The following is a 16,400-nucleotide window of genomic DNA, read 5'->3' as shown; positions in this document are numbered from 1 at the left end:
ACATTCTTCGCGTTGTGGCCGGTAGGGTTGACTATCCGATATTGCTCTCAAATGTTATTGGGTGCTCATTTTTTGTTTCTTTTGTTTCGTTTGTAAAACTTGATGGAACATTTTATACTTTGTATTGTATTATGGACTATCAATTGTCTGAAATTCAATGAATTAATTAGATTATTTATATATTATATTAACCATTTTTAATGCCGTACTTATTTATATTCAGGTTTCAATATCACTTGTATATTTTCTGGAAATCCATCTGTACAAAGAAATAATTTCGCGATATTGAAAAGGGACGGCTGACGACGACGTAAGCCCAGATACCGAAATGTATCTCTGTAGTTATACCTACGTGATTTTCAATTTGATAATGGAAAGTTACATATCCTTAGGTACAGATTGCAAAAAATCAAAGTGTACGATAGCCTGGTTGCATAGGTGATACCTAAAGATGCTAAACTGCTAATTTGACGACATTGGTAGCCCAACGGTTTGCAATGACTTTTCGAAAAAGGTTCCGGTCTGGGTGTTCTAGGTAACGTAAGTGAATTTCGATGCTCTGTTACTCTAATTGGTGTGGTTATTTTGTAAAAAAATTGCTTTCTTCGAGAATTATTGTTATAGTGGTGATATTAGTTAGTCAACAATCAATACAAATAAGAGGTCTACCATGAAATCCGAAATAGGAAAAAACGATCATCGATTTAGTTTCGTATCGGACGGACGCTATCACTAAACGCTTCTATCCGATATGGGTCCGAAGGCGTTCGAAGGTCAAATTGTGTTGAATAATCTGATTTATTACATTTTGCATATATTTGAATCATGTTTGAGTCTCAGAGGACTAAAATGAATTATTTTTCTTTGTGTTTTTTTGTATACTTGTCTCTTCTTACACGACTAAAATAAATAATTTTTCTCTGTTTTTTTTTGTATACTTATCTCTTTTGCCGTCTATATAAAAGGTAACAGTATTGAGAGGATTGTAACCGGGTCTCCAATAAAGAACGTTATTTCACATCTATTTCCGTATTACTATTACGGAATCGAATGTAGTTATTATACGTATGGAACTAGCTGGCTGTGCGTCACATTCGGATTGGTTATTTAAGACACGTAAGAAAACACCCGCTCCCATGTCACAGGTTATATTCCTTTATGTATCAGGGATCATTTTATGTGTAATATTTTAAATTTATACTTATTCATTTATATATTTCTTTACATATATTTACCAAGATCGAACACGCAGAAAAATTCCGTCGACCCGTAGCGCCGACGAATACCGAAAAGTCAGTACAAAGGTCTATAACAAAAAACTCGTGGCTCAGATGGTTAGAGCAACATGGTACGGTGCAGCATGGATGTGAGTTCGAATCCCACCGCGTCGACGAAATTCTTGTGTGTGTTTTGTCTTTGTATTCATAATTTATACTTATTTAGTTAAATTTTTACTATAAACCAAAACTTTATTAAAACATTACCTATATGTATAGGGCGTGAAGAAAAAGTACTATAAACATTGTAGATAAGACATTTTGCTTCATGGAGTCATCATTCAAAGGCTTTTAAAAAGGTGCGTGTCTTATCTGGGAATCGAACCGACCGACTGTGAAAAAAGTCACCTGTATTTTTTTGATGCCCATCAAAAAGGTCAATCATAAAAATTTATTCCTTTTAAGTAACGTACAATTTTAACGACATGATTAATCAAGGGCCAAATCTGAAAGCACGAAATCGAGGCTTGTCTTCGTTGACGAACATCGAGAGTAATTTCGTAGGTTAGCCATAGTGGAAAAACGGCGGTAACTATGGATTTCGTGCTTCGAGTGTAGGGCCCCAGAAGCGCTTTCTCTCGAGAATTTTTTACGAAAAATCGTACCTAATTTATGGATGTACTAAATCCTGTTTTCCAATGGCTTATATTTATAGGGAATTTTTAGGGGTACCCACAGAACAATATATACAGTCCAAATACTTAGTCGGTATGACACGACACGTGTACTAATAATACGCAAAGTTCCGCATACTTGAGTCCACCATTTTGTATGTTATGATCGTGTCAATTATCTCGCTCAAAACTTCGAAAATTGTGGAAATTTTTTTTATTTTGCTACTTTGGAAAGCAAGAATGATAGTCGCACGTGTTTCATATCATCATTGACTCTTATTTTATTTCATTTTAATAAATTATTACTTTTCCGTTTATCGTAATAGATTTTTTGTTATAAGAAACGGAAGCTAACCTTACACCGCTGCAATATAGTCGACTAATTTTTGAAATTTTTTCGTCGTTTTTCAGCTATTGCCGCTAGATAGCAGCACTAAAATAAAATCAAAACGTCGTAACTTGCAATATAGGTATTAATATATAAAGTTTAAATTATGTTTACAGGCCAGAATTTGTTACATTTTTTTAAATTAAAAACTACGAGCAATCTTTATCGAGTTTTCATAGTGTTGAACTTTATTATACTTAGTGTGTGTTTTGGTAAAAGTGGTTTTGAAAGTATTCTAAGCTTAAGGTCCTTTCCATTGTATTTCGTCCGTGAGCGTATCTAATCTCATTCTCCTTAGAGGGCGTAATGTATGCGGAAAGCCGTATACGTTGCCGGGTACAGCTGGTTATTATTTATTTTACAATCTCGCCTCTTTCATGGCTTAGGAGATAAATTTTGGGTGTTTAAACGGGGGAGACAGTTTTCCACGACAATGGCACAGTTGGTTGGGATAAGGGACGCAGGTTGTAAGGACCAGGTGTATTTCTGCATTTGAGGCTCCAGTCGTTAGCGAGCCTGCCTGGATTGTTATCATAATCAAGAGTGAGATGCGGGCGAGGTCAGTTTGTAAATAATGTTTCTTCTATATAGAGTTTACATCGCTCTGAATTAGACAAAGGCCGAACGGGGGTCGTTCAAGTTCATAAAACATTCTATTAAGATTCTTACCATTTGTCATAATACATGTAGAAGTAAGACCGCCCCAGGGAGTACACACTAGGAGCATGATCACAGCCTAATCAATCATTCTGTTTTGAAAGAAAATACGTTGTACGGTCAAGAGCACATCAAGCTTTGTGGACATTGGAATGTTCATATCGTAAGCGGTATAGAGTTGAATTTAAATCTCATGTTCAGGATTGACTTCAGTCAACTTGAATCTGCACATAGGTGCATATCTGTACGTAAGTAGATTATATTACTTGTAGCGAATAGCAGCCGTCGAGTCGGTACAAATCTCTTTTGTATATATATTTTATATAGTCTTTTTAATGTGCTTGTTTATCAGATTTTGGCATCTAGTTTTCAATGACGTTTTAGACGTAGCGCCATCTATGAGAAATCTTTGAAAGTATTTCGTCATCCAGTTACACATCTTTACAGTTATTTTCGCTATAAATTATATTAAATTTTTATTGAATTAATATTCAATTATTTTTTGCGAAATTACTCCAGTAGTATAGAATATAGAATTCGGTTATTGTATTTCACCCACTTTCGCTTAACCGGTTTCTATAAAACTTGGCATATAGATTTTATTTCGCAAAGTTTTAATTTGGGTTTTTTTTAGTAAAAATTGTATACAAAAGTGAGCACATTCAATCCGTCAGAAACTATGAAAAGGTATTTTTTTTAGATTCCAAAATAAAATAAAAGGGAAAAATGAATATTTTTTCTAATAAAGACACAAATTTTTTTTAAAAATTTTTGCTCTCCTCAATTATTTCTGCATTTTATTATAACAAATCAGACTATAAATAGTGTTGCTGTGTAAAATTAAATAAAACGTAGTATTTTACGTGATAAGTAACCGAAATTACAAAAATATTTTGTTTGCGAAAGAAGACCGATACTTTTTTCATTATGAAAAGTTTATCATAATTATTAAATACTATATAAAATGATTTTCCAAGTCCAACTATTAAATAAAAAGGAGAAACTGATAATTCTCATTACATACGTAATTCACTGCGACAGATAACGACTTTAAAAATACAATGGTACCAAAGCTGGCGTGAGCTGAATTTTAACTACAGCTTGAAAACCATCTTTACGCTACTCAATTAACGTCAAGAGCCCATTGACCTTCTTGCTCAATGTGACCTAACGAACAAAACTTACCGCTCCTTGCGAAGTTCGGCATTGCGCTTCCTGAAAGTGGCGACGTGGGCTTGCAACTCGGCAGAATGTCGCTCGTAGATTTGTGACAGCTGTGCCGAGAAGTCCGATACTGGAACAATATGAATTTATTCAGTACACACAACTTTGTACAAACACCAAGAAAATTAATTATATAATGCAATTGCACAATGCTTACGCATCAAAATATTGCTCTAACTTTTAGTAGTTAGGAGTTAATCCAGGAAAGTACTGCCACCTTATCTATTTCTGCCGCCAAGTAGTAATGTGTTGGTGAAATTACAGGCACAACCACGTGCTTGTAATTTAAATGGAGCTTGTCACCCTAAGACATAAGCTAACAAGTCCCAACAGGTTAACAGGCGCAGTAGCAGCGTCACTCAGATAGTTCTAAGTGGTACTGCAACTGCTATGGACAGGCGTATCGCTTAACACCAGGTGCTAGATTTTTTCGCTCCGTCTCTCCGCCCGACTTGGTATCAGTAGCAAAATAAATATAGCTTCACTGGCACATTAAATACTTTACTGTATCACATAATTTAAAAATAGTGTGCAAAGGCTAGCTTAACCCATAAAGAGCTTTCTTCCAACTAACTTTTGAACCGCTGGTAGGATAGTCAGTTCCTGTGTGTCAATGCTTTATTTAAAAAATAGAAGTGTGATTGTTACATAGTCAATAATCAAATAGATAAATTACTTATATTAGATATGATCTCTGTCTGTCTATCTTGGATGCTGAACGAGGAGGTTCCGGGTTCGCTTCCCGGTATGATCAATTTGGGAAATTAACTTTTCTAAATTGGTTCTGGCCTCCGGTATTCGTAGTACAAGGAATTAATTCCCTATCTTTTTAATGGGTAATTGTTGTGGTTGTCTGGCACATTACATCATTACTATCATAATTGAATGATGATATACTGATATTGCATAATCTACAGTAAAATAAATGACTTAATTAAAACAAACTTATAAATAACCATTTCACACGTAAATTTATGTTTTAAGTGTTAAACCCAGGGAGACCGAATAATCCCAAGACTTCAAAAGGGGTACTCTGAAAACTCGATTTGAAAGTGACCGTGACCTCAACTTGAAGAAGGTTCCACATACGAGTCCGACTTTTTTTTAACTGTAAGGCAGGACGTAAGACAAATGAATGCCGGAACGTAGGCTGTCACCTATAGCTTGACGGAATTCTAAGCGCTCACAAAGTTAATTAGGGGGAAAATTATGAAAAAGGTTTTATAGAAGAAACATAGAACGTGAACATTATTATAAAGACGAATAGGCAGCAACTTTAGCTCATCCTTAAACTGGGAAATGTGGTGTATGCCCTGAATTTACTGTTGTTCAATTTTTTTTATGATACCAAATGTCGGGATGAACAAGTCGTGCCCATAGTGGTAAGCGACACATCTGTCCATAGCAGTTGCAGTGTCATTCGGAGCTTTAAATTGCAAAGATCTGAAGGGCACTGCCACTGCAACCGTCACCCTGAGAACATAAGTTGACAAGTCCTATGTGCCTGCCTACAATAATCGACTCATCCGTAGAACAAAGACCTATGTGATAGATTGCTTATTCTCAGGACATTGAACATTGTGTGCGCTGTTCTTAATTGTGGATATCAGATCGATCGTTCTTCTTTCCCAAACGAAATAATACACAAAATTCTGAAAACATCTAGAGCTAGGTCTTTGTTTGTCCTCTTTTCGTTGTATAATCACATCGGACTCTGTTCTTCAGATGAGTCGTATCACCAGCACCCTTCAAAAGTAGTACGCAGTGATGCTTACATTACTACTTGGCGGCAGAGGAAGGTAGGACGGCAGTACTTCCCTTGACGAACTCTTGCACAAGGAGTTCTATTGCTATTAAACTTCTTAAGAAGCTCCTCCGTACGATAAATATACACGACGTCTCTATAATCCAAAAGAGAAAGAAAAGAGTGCGAATGAGCGTCAATTTATTGGACAAGGGCAGAGAGTACTGTAAAGTACAGGCGTTAGAGAGAATGAAGCGATGCACAGACTTAATGACTTGCATGGAAGACGTGCATGACCAAGAGAGTGTCTGGTCCATTATGATGCCAAATTTTTTACTGAAGAAGAAAATGATTAAGCGAATGTATCTGAATGATACATTCAGAACTAAATTGGGTATCACCACAGATTCTATGTTGGAAATGCAGTGATAACTACAAATTATCAGGGTTCAGGACACACCTGCTGAATTTGAATAAATTGACACGAGAACGAACAAAAAAATTGGATTTTATAAACACTAATCTTAAAGATTTTAAGTAATTGAAGTTAGTGATTTCTTTAAAAATTCGGATACTGTTTAGTTTATTCAATTTGTCAACAAATTGTGTTTTAAATAGTTTAAGGTTTTCCTCATATCTTACTTTTCATAATGTGTTGTAAATTTTGACGCCATTGTTACATTTGCAACAAATGAATAAAAAGGTAGACAATTGGAGCAGACGCTATGAATCTCTTTGTATGTTTTGTTTTTATAATCTTCTAACCCTTTTAGTCTTTTCTTTGGGATTCTATATGTAATCATATTATTTTTGAGCCGATATATGACATCTCATATTCAGCTAGTCATCTTTTGATAACTACGTTACTTCATTCTTTTGTAACTCGTTTTCTTTTCGTGCTACCTAGTTGTGGAACTGATTCCCTTCTGACATCCAGGCTAGCAGTTATTCCTATAAGAGAAGGTTGATAATGCAGCTTTTTAAATCATATACACGTATACATGGCAAATTCGAAACAGAGTAGCGCGCCGTTGCTTGCTCGTTGTGGATTGTCTGATGATCCAAGTCATCCTCATTCGACCACCAAGGCGTGTAAACACACGAAGCGGAAACCCGCTTCTACCCCTTTTCGCCATCATTGTATTATATATCGACCTTACCTGAGTGGACTGCTTGACGTTTTCAACTAGTACAAGCTAAATCTACTAGATTGCGTTGTAATTATATTAACTTTTTGAAAATCATGACTGATGGCGCCGCCGCGGCGGTGATGCTCCGACATACACATACAATTTATCTAGTTTAAAATATTTAAGCTTCTATTGTGTTTTTATAACTAACCTGTTTATAAATTAAATAGATTAATAAATAAGTAATAAAATAAGAAAAATATTTTTCATTTTGTATGGTTCTCCCTGTTCAGTACAGTATAATTTGTAACAAGTTACAGAAATAGTCTTATTGTTAGATCAAATAAAACTTAATCTTAGATAAGTCTACAAAAATAGTTTAATCAAATTATGTTTGACGACTCTCATTCATTAAATAATGATAAGTTTGGTTTTGTTACAATTTATTTGTAGTTAGTTACATGTATTTAAAACATCAAGTAGCAGAACTAACTTGGCATTCATTCTCCTGTGAATATATCTATTCAGTATAAGTATATGCGGTCAGTAGCTTTGCAGTCGAGTACCTGATTTGGGTGTATTCAATGATTCCTTACCTTTGTTTAGACGTCGTGTATCGTTGTAATACACGATTAATTTATTATATATAATATATTATTAACGCTAATTTAAATGTAAAATAATATATTATGATTTAGTATTGATTAAGTAAGTGCCTTTTGATAAGTGTCAAAATATTGTACAAAATCATATTATGGCTTATAAATAATAATATAGCTCATTACAAATTGTAATTGTTTATTTATCTAACGTGACCAATAATTTATGAATGTTGTGTACTCCTTAATGGGATATGTGTGTATTAGAAGGATATGACAGATCTTTCTACTGAACGAACTATCGAGATTTCATGTGTGGAATCGGATCAGTTTGTCGTCTTATATGTATACAGGCCTCCCCTCTGCTAATTTTAACGAGTTTGAATTAATTATGGAAGACGGTTTAAAGCGGATTATTCCAACCAAAAAAAACGTAGTAATATGTAATGATTAATCTTTTCTTAGAACCAACTCGCATCACTGCCTCCTCTTCTGCTTGTATTGATAACATCTTTTGTAACACAGACGCAGTGTCTAAATCAATAATAAATTGCTTAAGATCAGACCATAGTGGCCAATTGGCTTCTTTCAATTGTAAAATAAGCACGAAGGTAGACCAATTGCTCTGCAGACCGATTACCAGAGAACGAATCATTAGATTTCAAAATAATATCGGCAATAGTTTAAATTCCCTACCCCATATACCGGAGGTTCCAAATACTTTATAGAGCACGATATTTGGTTTAAATAAAAATGAATTTGATAATATATTTAGATCGGAAGCATTAACTTTCCATAGAGAGACTAAATTCAACGACTGGGCAACAGTAGGTATTCATAAGAGTAGGTCTCGTTTGTATGAGCTATATGCTATGAAAACTTATAATACTAATTCCAATTTCATAGAATATGTTAGAATTTATTCAAAAATATTTTAAAAAGTATGTGTAGCTGCTAAGGTTAACTTTCACAGCGACAAAATTAGACAATCGATAAATAAATCTAAAACTACTTGGAGCATAATAAATAAAGAGTCAGGCAGGGTTAAACAACACGATAGAGATATAGTTTTAGAATTAGATAGCAAACTTATAAAATCTAAAGATAAAGTAGCCCAAGCTTTTGAATCGTTCTTTTCGGAAATTGCTGTGAACACTACAGAATCATTAAATTCCTCCCCTTCACTTGCTATTGATCTCCTAAAGGAAAATGTTAACGTTTGTGGCAGTTTATTTAATTTTCGTCATGTTAATCCACAAGACATCATAAAAGCTTTTAAATCAATACATGTTAAAAAAAACTGAAGGTCTCTGGGGCATACCAACTAACGTTATAGACTCTGTTATTGATTTAATTTCCCCACATTTAGCTGTAGCTTTCAATAGGTGCGTTGACGAAGGTGTTTTTCCCGATTTAATGAAATACAGCAAGGTTATTCCCTTAATCAAAAGCGGTAGGAAAGTTGACCCTAGCAACTATGGGCCATTTCAATTTTACCAGCTTTAAGTAAAATATTCGAAAAGGTTATGCTGACTCAATTACTGTCATATTTTTCATAGTGAACAATACGGGTTTACTAGTGGTAGATCGACTAGCGATGCGGGGGTAGCGTTACTTAAACACATCTTTTTTGCTTGGGAAAAGTCCCAGAAGTGACCTCTCAAAGGCATTTGATTGCGTTGATCATATTACTCTTATTAGGAAGTTGGAAGATTACGGTGTAAATGGCAAGGCGTCGAAACTTGTCTCGTCATATCCCAACGGTAGAATTCAGGAAGTACACATAAATGGAGTGACTTCTTTGGGTTCTCCGGTAAAAATGGGTGTTCCGCTGGGCTCAATACTTAGACCTTTCTTATTTCTGATTTATATTAATGACCTGCCATTCTTTGTTAAGGACATTGCGAAATAGTGTTGTTTGCTGATGACACATCCTTGATTTTTAAAACAGAGAGACATGACATTAACTATGATCATATTAATGAAGAGGGTATAAAATAAATATAAGGTAGTTTATTGGTTTAATGCTAACAATTTATTGCTTAATGCCAAGAAGACAAAATGTGTTAAATTTGAATTACCTAACGTAAAATCGACTAGTCCAAGCATAGAAATAAACGGAGACAACTTAGATCTTGTTAATAAAGCAGTCTTCTTGGGAGTGACCTTAGATAGTAAACTTCAATGGTTTCCACATATATCTTCTCTGGCCAGCAGATTAAGCTCCGCTGCATACGCAGTCCGCAGAATACGTGAGCTTATCGATGTTAGTACTGCTAGACTAGTTTACTTTAGTTACTTCCATCGTACAATGTCCTACGGGATTCTCATGTGGGGTAAAGCAGCAGATATTCAAATCATATTTGTATTGCACAAACGAGCGATTCGTTCTGTGTACCGTCTAGGCTCTCGAGTTTCTCTCAGAGAAAAGTTTAAGGAGACTGGTATCATGACTGTGGCATCACAGTACATTTATTCAAATATTTTATATGCCCGTAAAAATATACATAATTTCAACAAGATAGAAGATATCCATAATATTAACGTTAGAGCTAAGTCCAAACTCATGGTACCACGATTTCGTTTAACCAAGGTAAACAACTCTTTTATGGGGAACTGTATACGTTTTTACAATAAGATTCCGGAGCATATATTAAGTTAATCATTTCCTAAGTTTAAAAATAAAAAATATTTTGATCGAAAAATCATATTACAAAATTGATGACTACGTGTTAGATAAAGATGTATGGAAAGACGACACGGCTCCATAATCCACACAAATTTGATTCAAAGTATATTCCATAGCATTTAAGTTTATTTGAAAAGAGCAATCCCTAGAGTTTCTTGTTCGTTCTTCTCAGGGAGGTCAGCGTAGTGAACGAGCAGTAGCTTAAAAGTGACGTTTTCAAGTGTAATTTTTTTTACCAATGGAATAAATAATCTTTGACTTTGACTGTGGCTTTGAGAAATAATAAAATATTTCTTAACAACATATGCATTTTTAACTGAACGAAGAACAACTTCCTCCATATTAAAAATTGCCTTTGTAATAAACTTGTAACTGGTGATTAGTCTGTTTGTTTATAATATGTCTCCCCTAAGCCTTGCTTTTGCTTATTGCTTATGCTCTTATTGCCTTGGGTTATCTGGAGATCTATTTTAGAGTCCACCATTTACTTTTATATAATTGATATTTATTTCGTTTTTGTTTGGTAAAATAATAAAGAATATACATTGTGTAACTTTTGAATAAACTCCTTAAGTACATTCTCTGGTCTTGTTCATTCATCGTTAGCGTCTGACCGACTTTCACACAGTACTCTACAAGTGGCTTGAATTTGTTACGTAATAAAATAAGGCAAGGTTCAAGTTCGTCGTTGAAGCAAAATCATCTCCATATTTTAGCCGAGAAAAAAAAACTTAGAAAAAAGACCTCTAAAATATGACGAATCTCAAACGTTACGTAAAAGTGGACTTACATTCGGGATAATAATGATCAAACATAATTAAAATTCTCATCATTGCTTCATAATGAGAGTCGGCGGTCCTTACAAACGTAGTTTGAACTTATTTAAGACATTTACTTACCAAATTCTTAGCCATTCAACAGACACGTTCTAGAAACTAATATCAAAGCCTGGATTTGACAGTATCTTGTTATATTGCCTATTTTTTAAATTTTCAAACAAAACATCAACATAAAGCAAATTTTCGAACATCATAAACTTATAAATATAAACACTTCCAATTCTTAAATTTCTATTCTAATGTTGTCTGGAAAACATTGCTACGTAGCGATAAAGCCGCCTGTTGTAAATTAGCTTATTCTGTGATACTTACATTAATATTCAGTGTTATCATTGTAATTTTTTAAAGTGTAGTAAAGAATATTTCATTCATTCTTTTTATATATTTTGAAAAACTGTGAATCGTAGAGAAATAATGAATTCCTTTTATTGAAAAAAATATCATATCTATATTATTTGAGTAAACTATAAAATACTTAAGAGACCCACAGCGCGGCCCACATCTTAATACATGTAAAAATACAATGATATAGGAAAAGCTTATAGGTTTTTAATGAAGAAAAAAGTCACTGTCTGACGAGTCTGATGGCTGCTGTCGATACATCGGAAGTTAATTAAGAATGTTTGGGAAAGCGAGGCACACCCTAATTAAGCGCTTTTTACATGAACCAACTTCGCAGCGACGTAGTGAAAGTTTTCGCGAGAACATTTCACTAATGATAATTAACATGTAACTTTGTGTGATTTTGAAGGATATTATCCGTAAAATATGACATGGTATTGAGTAGTGTGATTATTATTAGGTAATTTGTTACTATGTAATATGTGCACGAATTCCTAAACATAAAACAATAAATTAATTCTGCCATCTTGCAATACAAAGGTACACGCCAGGGTAGCAAACTGATACGTAACTCTTTCGAAATTGATATAAACAACTGAAAGATTTTAACTAATAAGTATTGCAACAGATTTCGGTGTATGTATCACAATTAGATTACGGATGCACTTAAAAAAGGCTAGGTGAAAGTATTAAGGACTGATAAGAGTGCATGGAGTAGACAAGAAATTAAAAGACTGGTACGACTGGATGAAACGAAAGGGGTCTTTATCTGACCTTCCGAAAAGTATCTGTATGAAACCGGCGTGGAATACTTGTGAAGTCTCCAGCTCGCATTGGGACCTGCTTGGTGGATTTAGCCGTCTTCTTAGAGGAGACTCCGCATCCAGTAGTGGAATGTATTATAGGTGAATGATGACGATTTTTGTATGTAGGAGTTAGCTAGCTTTTTAAACATTGAAGGCTTAAAATATAATATCCTTTCCATAACTTACTATCAATAATTACTTTCAAAGAATGACTAATGGACAACTTCGCTCAGAGGATTAAATGTTATTGGTCTAAGTCGGTCTAAGCTTGAGTAGTTCAGGAACAGTGCATAACTTTGACGTGGAAAGCTTTAAAAAAAGCTTTGGTTATTAATAAAGACTAGAAAGTTAATTAGTTAGCAAAATAAATTACATTGCAGCCTTTGAGGTATATATTTTCACACAGTGGAGTTTTCTGAACAGTGACTCTTCAAGAGTTGTTTGCGAGAGCAGTCGTTAGCGACTGTGTAAAGTATTTGAAAACCCCAAATTTACAAAAAAAAAAGACTATTCATGTCCTACATAAATACAAAATAAATACTAAAGACAAAACAATAAGTTTTTATAATACAGTACGGCATGACTGACAACCGCGTTGTCGGTCGACCAAACGAAGACTGACGAATGTCACAATTGAGGAACAACTGCACAATTGTTCCTCTTTTTACTATTTGTTTCTGTATTGGTTAGGACACTTTAAGGCGTAGACTGGACGTACATTGACGCTTGAACTGTCATAATTGAATTGAAATTTAACTGTCACAGTAAGGTCGTGGTAACTATCTTAGTATTATTGATTGTAATTAACGAGTGATATACCGCTAGAGGTGTTGAATATTTTGTAATACAAAACTATAAATAAATAAATAAATAACGCACACACTCAACATAGCCCTTCACTAGGGAAACCCTGTGTCGCGGGTGCCATGGACACACACATAGACAACCACAAATTACACCCAAACTCACGAGAGAAATAATTGTAGGTCATACAAATATTTCTCCCGGCCCGGGAATCGAACCTGGGACCTCTGCGTGGCAGTCCGGCATGGTAACCGTTCGGCCACGGAGGCAGTTTTTACTGTTAAATTTGATCCATATTTTCTGTACAATATCAGCTAAATTTTAATGTATTAACTACAGTGTTTATTCTTTAATCTAGAGAAATGAATTTAAAATGTGTACGTGTGTAGATAGATAAGGAATACACAGTATTTAACATTATAATGGAAATTAATTCACGAATAGTTCTTTATTCACAGTTTTTATAACTGAAAACAGTGTAGAATAATAATGAAATTAAATTTAGATTATGTATACATAGCGTGTTTCTGAATAAGCATGCAAAATCCATGTTAGTTTTTTTACACGTAGTTTGCCGTAGTTTGTCCTTAAAAAGGCCATATAAAAAGAACGAGAATAAATATGCGAGCATTATAAGACTGATGGAAGTGGAGGAAGTAAAAATTGGAGACATCGCTGCTTACCCCATTGGAAGACTGCCACGTGTGCAAGAACCATTGTATAGTTTAAAACGTTTATTAATTATTTATGTTAAACTTCCTATAGGAGAACTGAGCTAAAAATGTACGAGTGTCATCTAGAAAATAAGTTCTCTTTTTCTTTTTTAAATCGAGTTTTTATTTTAAAAAGTTGAAACTTCTTGACTATATGTATTATTTCATACAAATCACATAATTTTCGGCGACATCAATGCACTAAGTATGCTGAGATATAAGCGTTGAAATCCCCTCCTCGTAGAAGATTCCCGCCACCTCCTTGGTCGAGTTAGTGATTGCTTTTTTCACTTTCTCGTCTCTTGTGAAACGTTCTTCGGCTAATCCATCCTTCACTTTGGTGAATGTCTGAAGGGGAAGTTGGGACTGCCGACTGTAAGGTGGATGAGTCAAAACATTCCAACCGACCAGACCCAAAATTTCAATTTTCAAATTTCTTAAATTTTCAAAGATGCAAATGTGTCTGTGCGCAAACATACAAGCCGCGCTGCGATGTTTGTATGAAGTTATCATACTTTTTCATATTCTACTATACTTAGAGTACTGAAGAGTCCAATAATGCACACCGTAAAGTAATGAAAAGTATCTCAAATGAACTCTGTCAGATGCTTTAAAAATGCTCTTTTCTTGTATAATTATCGAGAAATTATACAAAAACACCGCATAATTGAATAGCAAACACAGAATTTTTTTCCGAGGGGCTTGTTTCAGCGCCCGCCTTTATGCATTATGCAAAGCTTATAAAATATAACAATGTCATTTTTTTGTCAACGAACTTATTTATAGTCGAAATAATATAGAAAGATAGAAAGACAAATAGTTTATTTGAAAGAAAGAAAGCACATTTTATTCAGTACCATTGATTTTAAATTGTACTCAAAAAACAAAAAAATAATTAAAACTAAAATTAAAGATTTGGTTGATACGTGTCAAAAAATGGTGGGAAAAATATATAATAAAATATGGTGGCAGTACTTTTCTGGACACAGTACTTCCTTTTTCACAAAGAGCTCTACTGCTGCTGGACGTCCCCCAAAGATCGCGACACCGATCGGTTTTGTACAACTTGCATCCAGCGGATGTCGATCGTTGCTCTAGTACTCATTGTAGAACTTTCTGAGATTTGAGACTAGGTATGTTTGTACAGTAAAGAGCACGTCAAGTTTGACATTTTTAGTAGGAGTAGTGGTCCGTGTGCGTCCTGGGAAGTACTGCCACCTTATCTATTACTGCCGCCAAGCAGTAATGTGATCTTTATGCATTCCGGTTTTTAAGGGTAAGGGTGCTGGTGAAATTATAGGCGCTTAATATGGGACTTGTCAACTAATGTCTCCGGGTGACGGGCGCGGTGACAGTGCCCCTTATATCTTTACTATTTAAAGCTGAGTGGCACTGCAACTGTTATGGATAGGCGTGTCCTTTACCACGAGGCACACAACTTGTTTACTCCGTATCATAAATTAAAAAAGAACTTAGTCCCGTCCTTACGTCATGTGGCAGAGGTAAATTTCATTTTTACGTGTTAAATGCTCCTATCCATGTCACAGTACATTATCATTACCTTACCATTTACTGACCTTAAAAATTTAACAAACGCCCCACCGCCATGCGGCCTGTTTCTAACTTGAGAAAAAACTCAGGGACCGTTGGAGGCGATATAAAATTTATGACAAAACAAAGTTTAGTTTTAACTTGTTTCCAAAGTTTCGAAATGGGGCCGCATGATCGAGATCTTATGAATTGTTTAACGGAGCGACTTTCAAAGAATTGTCCTCGAGTGGACGGGAGAAAAGTTACTTATAGTAAAGGTAGAAACTTTAATAGAAACGCATTCTTTTATGTTAGATAAGTTTTATGATACGAGTTTTAGGGCTGTCTTCTTGCTTTTATAGCGAATACAGAAACGAATGTTTCGAGGAGTAGTCTTTGATTATTTTGCTGTTATTACTTTTTTCAATTATTGCAACAGCGCTTTAGTTTTGTCGCAGTTTAAGGTTACTAACATAAATATAATTGCCTTTAAGAAAATATCAATAACTGAATTCGATTTTCATTTGACGAACAAATTGTATAATTCTGCCGCCGTTAGTTGAAAGGGCGCATGTGACATTTTTTCAAAAATTATGTTGTATTTACGTCGTGAACACGTAACAAAAGGCTATTATTAATTTGTTACTATTTTTATTTTTTCCCAGGTGGATTAGGTATGGCTATACAATTGGAAAAAATCAAAACCTAAGTCGGCAGTACCGCACTGTGTGGATGCGAGACATGGATAATAGCAACCAAAGACAGAACACAATGGATTCAAAAGAGATCAAATGAGGAAGTTTTGGAACGAGTTGGGAAGGAGAGAAGTCTTTTGAATGATATGGAGAGGAGAAGGGGGGAAAATGTTTCGCCGTTTGTTGCGTAATGACGAATTTGTGAGAGTGATAGTTGAGGGGAGGATAGAAGGGAGAAGAAAGAGAGGAAGACCAAGAATGGCGTATAGTAATACAAAGATCGAACACTCAGAAAAAATTCCTTCGATCCGGTCGGATTCGTACCGACGTCTTCTTGCATACCGTGCCA

At 34.8% G+C, this 16,400-nt stretch overlaps 1 protein-coding gene across 4 annotated transcripts in view; it reads right to left on the bottom strand.

Annotated features, from left to right (window-relative positions):
- Positions 1-16,400, bottom strand: part of LOC113236813 — a 409,563-nt gene that overhangs the window by 204,266 nt on the left and 188,897 nt on the right. For all 4 annotated transcript variants that reach the window (XR_003310980.1, XM_026473010.1, XM_026473007.1 and 1 more), the window contains exon 4: positions 4,122-4,230. Coding sequence is in view for 3 of the 4 variants with exons in the window: in XM_026473010.1 (XP_026328795.1) it covers positions 4,122-4,230 (109 nt within the window). In the remaining variant the exon portion in view is untranslated. The remainder of the gene's footprint in view (positions 1-4,121; positions 4,231-16,400) is intronic.

The sequence above is a fragment of the Hyposmocoma kahamanoa genome, unplaced genomic scaffold, assembly GCF_003589595.1.
Source record: "Hyposmocoma kahamanoa isolate Upper Pololo Valley unplaced genomic scaffold, ASM358959v1 92, whole genome shotgun sequence".
Classification (NCBI taxonomy): domain Eukaryota; kingdom Metazoa; phylum Arthropoda; class Insecta; order Lepidoptera; family Cosmopterigidae; genus Hyposmocoma; species Hyposmocoma kahamanoa.
This window is presented reverse-complemented; position numbering and strand designations above follow the sequence as displayed.